The 7,496-nt window shown below is 36.7% G+C and overlaps 1 protein-coding gene across 1 annotated transcript in view; it reads right to left on the minus strand.

Moving 5' to 3' along the window:
* Positions 1-7,496, minus strand: part of Nkain3 (sodium/potassium transporting ATPase interacting 3) — a 704,719-nt gene that overhangs the window by 381,799 nt on the left and 315,424 nt on the right. Inside the window, exon 2 of the mRNA XM_008837596.1 lies at positions 416-553. Coding sequence (XP_008835818.1) covers positions 416-553 — 138 coding nt within the window. The remainder of the gene's footprint in view (positions 1-415; positions 554-7,496) is intronic.

Consider the following 7,496-nt stretch of genomic DNA (forward strand, 5'->3'; position numbering starts at 1 on the left):
CAAAGCATTTTGCTAGATTGGTTTGCTTTCTAGAGTTAGTGACAGTGTCACCGAAGGTTAATGATACCTTAGTGTCTTGAATGATTATGAATGAACACTGTATCTTATAGCATCAAGATCATAGCCAGACCTTTTACTCTATCCAAAATCTGTTTTAAATTTTCTTGTGAAATTTGAAATGAGTTGTACCAAGAGTCATACTGTCCTCTTAGACTTATGAGAATGGCTTTGCTTTCACTGTGAAGTATTCTTTGTGTTGTCTGTCCCATAGGTTAACATTTCTTACAGAACTGAGTATTTCAGAGTTAGAGCCCACTATCTTGTTATATTATAGGGCTAACAAATAATTTTATTCATCTTTTTATAGAAACTTTATAGTGTTTATATGAAGAGACACAACAATAATAAGACTTACCACCATGATGTAACGAGGTCTATACTGAATGGTTCCAAACAAACCCAATATGACAACTATTATATGCAGGAAATTTCCAAGAATGGGTGCCCACTGGAAGCCAAGAAAGTCGAAGATCTGCCTCTCCAAGGCTGAGAGCTGCAACAAAATGAAGAGCACTCATTAGCAGCAGACCTAAGCTCCATTATGCCATCTTAATCATTAATTCCCAGCTGGAGAAATCTGCATATTCAATTCCAACCATGCTTGTGGACACCATTATCTCTAGAAGTGTTTTTAGTAATGCTGGAGAGCAAACTCAGACATTCGTGTATGCTAGACAATCACACTAGCACTGGGCTGCATCACCACCCTTAATCACTACAGATTTTGCACCTACTGCATGAGCTTCTCTGTGCAGCCTCCCTCAGAAAATACTGTGAAATAACCTGGAATATCAAAGTAGAAATAGATTTGGTTTAAAGTATAAATCGATTTTAAAATAGACTTTAAAAAGATTTCATGATGTAAATACTCTTCTTAAATCATTTTCTACAGAAAAAAATCCATAGACTGTGCCTTAAATTTATCACTGTTTTCAGTCAAATGATTAGCATATCAAAACATGCTTAGAACAACAACCAATAACTTCCACTTTGCACCAGGAAAATAGTATCAAATTCAAACAAACTAAACCAAACTAAAACCCTTACCTTTCTATATAAAATATGCATAAACTATTGTGGTTTGGATATGAAGTATACCCAAAATGCTGATGTGTTGAAGGCTTTGTCCCCATACAATGGTGTTCAGAAGTGGGGCTGTTGGTTGGTGATAGGCCCTCACCTCATCAGTGGAATAATATACTTAAAGATTCATGACTTAATGAATTATTGAGAGGTGATGAAACTTTAGGGGGTGAGGTCTAGCTGGAGGAGCTATATTATTTTATATATTTGTTAACCATTGTCCTCGCTCTCTTTGCTTCCTGGCTGTCATGAAGTGAGAAGCTTTGCCCTACCATGTGCTCCCTACCACAGAGTTCTGCCTCATCACAGATGAGAAACAATGGAGCCAGTGGGTCATGGATTACAACTTTTGAAGCCTGAGCAAAATAAATATTTTTTTCCTTGAATTTGATTTTCTCAGGTATATTATCGCAGTGACAGAAAACTGACTAAAATATTAAACCAAATATACCTACTTTGTTTTATTTTCATTGGACTGCCAATAGCAATAGCAACTGAACATTCTCAATATGATCCCTACTTATTTAATTACTTTAGGCCTGATGTAAAACTGGAGTTCCACGGTCCTTTGAACTACATTTCACTGAAATCATACACTTACATTAAAACTCAGATTAGGCAAAATCCATTTTGAATAACCAAATAAAAATTATGGGGCCATAACAATTTTAGACATGCTGTAGGAAATTATATTTGCATTATATGCTGTTACATTTTAAAACAATTCTTCGACTAATCAAACTATGCACTTAAACCATTTATGATTAAACAGATGAATTTCAGAGAGTCCAGGGCACACCAACAATGTCATTACCATGTCCAAATGGTATTTCTTATATATTCTAAATCCAGAAATTTTATAATTCCACCTGCCGTGTTTGGACACTAAACTTACACAATAGAGGTCTTTTACTAGATTTCCTTTGATAAAATAGTAATTCTAATAAAATGATCCAACAATTAGCCATGCTGATGGCAGTAGAAACTGCGCTTTAAAATGGAAATGGCACCCTAGGTATTTTTCTAGTTATGCAGCAGGTGTATGCCTGAATAAATTTAATTTCCTTGGACATAAAGAAATGTTCTCCATCCAGTAAGCATAAGTTACCTTGGCTAAGATTTGTCTTCAGCACACTGCGGAGGAAAAGAGGGAAGAGAAAATGCCCAAGGACAATCATACCAGAGCCACATGCATGTCACGGAGGCTTCCTGACTATGAAGTGCTTTGTGACCATCTCCTGCATGCACCATGGCGTAGGGCACAGAGATGCCCAAATATAGAATAAACAGAGCAATGGAAGGCACTGCACCATGTTTTCAATCTCCTGTTTTTCTCTGCTTCTGACTCTAATTAGTTCCCAGGAACCTTCCCCTGAAGAATGCAGCGTTTTATTTATTGGCCCATCAGTGATATAAATATGCACTGTTTTTATGTCCAATAGGACGAATAAAAGCAGCCCTGAAGAGCAACCACAGGCAATTCATTCTGAAACAGCAACCCTATTTTAAAGCTGTCGTGTAGCACAGAAACCTTTACAGTGAACTTTTCAAACAGAGTAAAACTCGTTTCCTCTGCTGTCAGAAGATGCGTAGTTAGTATTCCCTTTTAAAATATGAAAAAAAACATAATGAAGGAAGCCAAATTAATGCCATTTATTAGAAATCTGTCACCTTTATTCAAGATGCTCTATCCTGATTAATATTTATTTCCTGAGTGCGTAAAATGGATTTTTAGATGAATTGAAATAAGAGCACAAGCAAAGGCCCATCAAAAAAAAAAGGCAGAGGCTGGGATGGTACCCTGTATTCCCACCATTTACTGTGTAGCGAGACCCTGTGTAGAAAAGCCACAGCAGAGAAGGAATGAATCTGAAGGACTGATGTTTAATAAAGATGGGGAAATCAAGAAAAGATAAAGGCAATAAGACCCGCCCCAGGAAAGCACAACAAACCACTCTCCAATATGAAATGGAAGAGGAATCACAGGCCTAAAAAAGCAATTGAATGGGTGCTGAGAGATGGCTCAGTGGTTAAGAGCATTGGCCGCTCTTGCAGAGGACCGGGGTACAGTTCCGAGCACCCACATGGTGGCTAGCAACCGTCTGTAACTCCAGTTCCAGGGGGTCTGTCTCCCTTTTTTGACTTCCATGGGCACTGCATGACATGGGTACACTTACACATATGCAGGCAATACACTCATACACATAAAATAGAAAATAATAAATAAAATATAAAAAAAATTTGAATGGCTTCTAAGTAAAAGCTAAGATAGGAAAAGGGGGGCTGGACAGAAAATATGAAAAGAGTATGCTGCTTTCTCCGATCAGTAAAAAAATAAAAGTAATCAGAATCTTCATAAAATACAGCAAGACGTAGTAGGTGTCTTACAGATCCATACATTACCATTAACCCTTCATTTGGTATCTTGGATATCAGATATGATAATTATTCCTAATTATGAAAATTAATTTACACTTAAAGAATTGTAAAAACTCCAAGAGACCAACATATTTATGGGTATTTTCCTAGGCTGGGTCTCTTTGTTGTTGGTTTTTTTTTTTTTTTTTTGGTCTTTTTGAGACAGGGTCTCCCTGTAGTCACAGCTGGTCTGGATTCACTATGGAGACCAGGTTGGCCTTGAACTCACAGAGATCCACCTGCCTTTGCTTCCCTCCTAAGTTCTGGGATTAAAGGTGTGTGCCACCATGCCCAGCTCCCTAGGCTGGGTCTTTACAATACACTCTTATCCAAACAAGAGCTGAGGAAGAAGACTTATTCTTTATAAGGAGTGCATTGGTGAATTGGCTTACGAAGAATGAGCTGCCTTTTGCACTCATTCCCCCTGGATATGAATGTCCTACTCCCTAGAGAGACATACAGTGAAAAGGAGGAAATAATGTGGCACTTGTACTTGCCTTAGTGTGGTAAGAAGTATTGGATCAATCTTAGCATCACAAAAGACTGAAATTAAATCACATTGTCAGACTGCTACCATCTTCTGGGTAACCTCTACCTTAAGAATTCATATTCTGTAATCATTAAGGATTAAATCTTCCATTAAAGAGAGGATTTAAATGCTGCAATTAACATTCTTATTAGTGAAATTGCTATACTCAGACTGCTTCAAAGAAACTATGGGTTATTGAGGCAGGTTTCTAGATGTCTGCAAAATCCATGTGACCCTCAATTTCACCAATATGTCTTTTGCTCTAAAGTCTTTATCAACTAACCAACCAAGGGACTTTTCATTCCTCACATGGATGGTATGCAATTTCTGTGCACATAAATATGGTGCATTCTAATAATTATGGTCACATATGATAAGCTATTATTTTGGAATTATTTAATGTCTATGAAATAAAATTATAACATTTGTATTAATCACTGCTTCCTAGTGACATATCACAAATATTCTAAGAACCTGAAACTTACCACTTCAATGAAATATGTGTCTATAGAAATGTAAACAAGCATTAGAATACCTGTAGACTCTGAGGTGGATCCAGTACTTTTATATTTGGTATCACTCAATAAAGACAGGCGTAACTATTGTGTTTTGATATGATTTTTGGTAGGGGTTACATGACAAAGGCTATGTCACTGAAGCCAGAAACCAGTGATTCACTAAAATGAGTAAAGTCACATAAAATTTAAAGCAGTTTAATATATAACCTGTGCATCATTGTTGGATTAAATTTTTATTACATTGTGTGTGTGTGTGTGTGTGTGTGTGTGTGTGTGTGCATGTATGTGTATCTGTGTGCCAGAGTATGAACAGAGGTCAGAGGACAACCCAAGAGAGTTGGCTCTCTTCTTCCACAGTATGGGTCTTGGGAATTGAACTCAGGATGTTAGGCTTGGCAGAATGTACCTTCCCTCACTAAGCCATCTTACCAGTCCTCATTACTGGATTTTTAGAACCATATCCTGTAACCCAAGTGGCCCTCAGTGATTAACAGGTATTTGGGGAGGAGAAACGATGCTCAGAAGGGTATGTTCCTTAATGTCGAGTGTAGCTGTCCAAGTTGTTCTTGAACTGGCTTCGGTAGGTGAAACACTTATCTCCAGGACACTTGAAAAGGCTTCTTAATTCTGTCTGTAGGCTCGAGTCTCTATATCTCAGGGAAATTGAATGGGAAGTCCCCACTCTTACAATTCAATAATGAAAGCATGCACTTCAAGTCTCAGAAAAAGCATATGTGTTTAAAGCCTATTTTCTTTTCTTTCTTTTTTTTTCTTTAATAAAGAAACAGGGATCATACAAGGTGACTTTTTGTGTTAAGTGAGAAATAGATATTATTCTGGAGGTAGGCAGATTTATGAAGGTTTATGGTCTGACAAGAAGCCTATGAAGGATATTTGTGTATAACAAACTTACTTATAAAATTTCCTTGTATATATTGTACACTGATTCAACATGCCAACCAGCAGAGTAATAACTAATTCAATAGCTTCCCAATATGTTACTGAAATAATACATTACAGAAATTATCTAAACCCTGAAATAATAGCAATACTATGCATATGATATTGTTCAGCAGTTAGTTTATCAATATTTATTAATCAAACATGATGCTAATAAAAGTTGGAGAAATGTTTCTTATCTTATAAGATCTATGAAGAAATGAACACTCAGCTATGTTGCATCAGAGCTCAGACTGGTTTCATTTTTCCCTGACTGTGCCACTCTGAAAGTGTATCCCTTAGTAGTGCTTAACAAGGTTAAATTCTGAAATAAAATGTATATAGAAGCAACATAGGAAGAGTGTTAGTGTTTCATGGTTTGATATGCTTTCTTCTTCACCTCATTAATTTTTAGGAGGGGCATTCCCCTCTTCATCCTTAAAAGGAAGAAAGTGATATCTTTCAGAAAAATCAGTTTTGCTAACTGACCAAGCATCAATTTCTTCATCAAAATTGTTGGTGGGGAGCATTCTTTGTACTGGTTCTACAGTACATTTCCTTTCCTCGGACGCTCTCTTCAGGCAGAAGCCTCTTTCTCCATCTTCAGAGGCAGCTGTAGTGTGGAGAGTACTTGCGCAGTCACAGATCTACTCTCTTCTCATCCTTGCCCTTCCATGTATAGACACTTGGGGTAGCTTTGTGCTCTATTTGGTAGTCCACTAAAGTCTCTCTAGCCATCTCAAGATCAACTAAATATTTTATTCCATCTGTTGTGTTAATTTCCCTTTGCCATGTTACGATATTGATATATTCTGGAAATTGGGACATGGGCTTGTTTTAAGGGCCAATATTCTATAACAAAGATATGGTTTGTTATATCTTCCAATTTATGGTTTTCTGAGGGACAGTACCCTATTCTAGAGTCATCCAGGTCCTGATCAGTCTAGAAAGAATCCAAAGCTTCCCCTTATCTTTTCTCAATCCTAGAAAGGCATCTGAAGTAGAATCACTGCTACTTCTGTGACTGATACTGTTCTTAATACTGAGGTGATGAGGTCTTCTTGGAAGCCTTTCTGCACTCAACAGATTTATTTTTATAAAACTTGAAGTAGTTCCTTGATTCAGTATTTGTGCTATGAGCATTAGGAGACTGATATAAACAAATACAGCCTTAATTTTACAAAGAACTTATGAAGCTATATCATAAGAACTTATGAAGCTTATCAATAAGACATAACCAGAAGGAAAAGATGAACATCCTCACTCTATATGTGAGAGTGCACATTGCCATCCTTTGCTATCTAGGGGGCTGGCTTAGGACCCCTGTGGATACTGAAGTCTGGCTTCTTAAGAATCTTACATAGATTGCATAGTGTTTGCATACAGTCTATACATACCCTGCTATTGATTTCCAATTGTCTCTAGCTTACTTATAACACCTAAAAGCTACATGAATATTTGTTATACTATATTATTTGGGGAATAATCATAAGAGAAACAAATCTGTACATGTTTAATATATACATAATTATTTTCCAAATATTTTCCTTTTGAAGTTGGTTGCCTCCATGGATACAGACAACCTTGATACAAAGGGCCAACTGTGTACCATGTATCCTAGTAATAAACTATTTGAAGTGAAAATATTATCAAGCAGTCCTAATTGATTGTCTAGAGAAAAACACTCTCATAGCAGTGATGAGAAAATTTATTTGGGCTGTGTCTAGTGATATTTCATGATCAGTAGGAATGCTGAGTGCTTATGTGGCAATTTTTCTTTTCCATGTCTAGTAACACTAACCAAATTCAAGAAACTCTGTCTATTTCAAGATGGATGAATCAGTTGGCAGAGAAGTTGTCTTTTGAGTAAAGGGAGACATTACAAAAGTCACATGATACCACTGATTTTATGACATGGAAATCTACATATAATAAACATACAATATGAT

This window comes from Nannospalax galili, unplaced genomic scaffold (assembly GCF_000622305.1).
Source record: "Nannospalax galili isolate Female #2095 unplaced genomic scaffold, S.galili_v1.0 scaffold397, whole genome shotgun sequence".
Taxonomy (NCBI): domain Eukaryota; kingdom Metazoa; phylum Chordata; class Mammalia; order Rodentia; family Spalacidae; genus Nannospalax; species Nannospalax galili.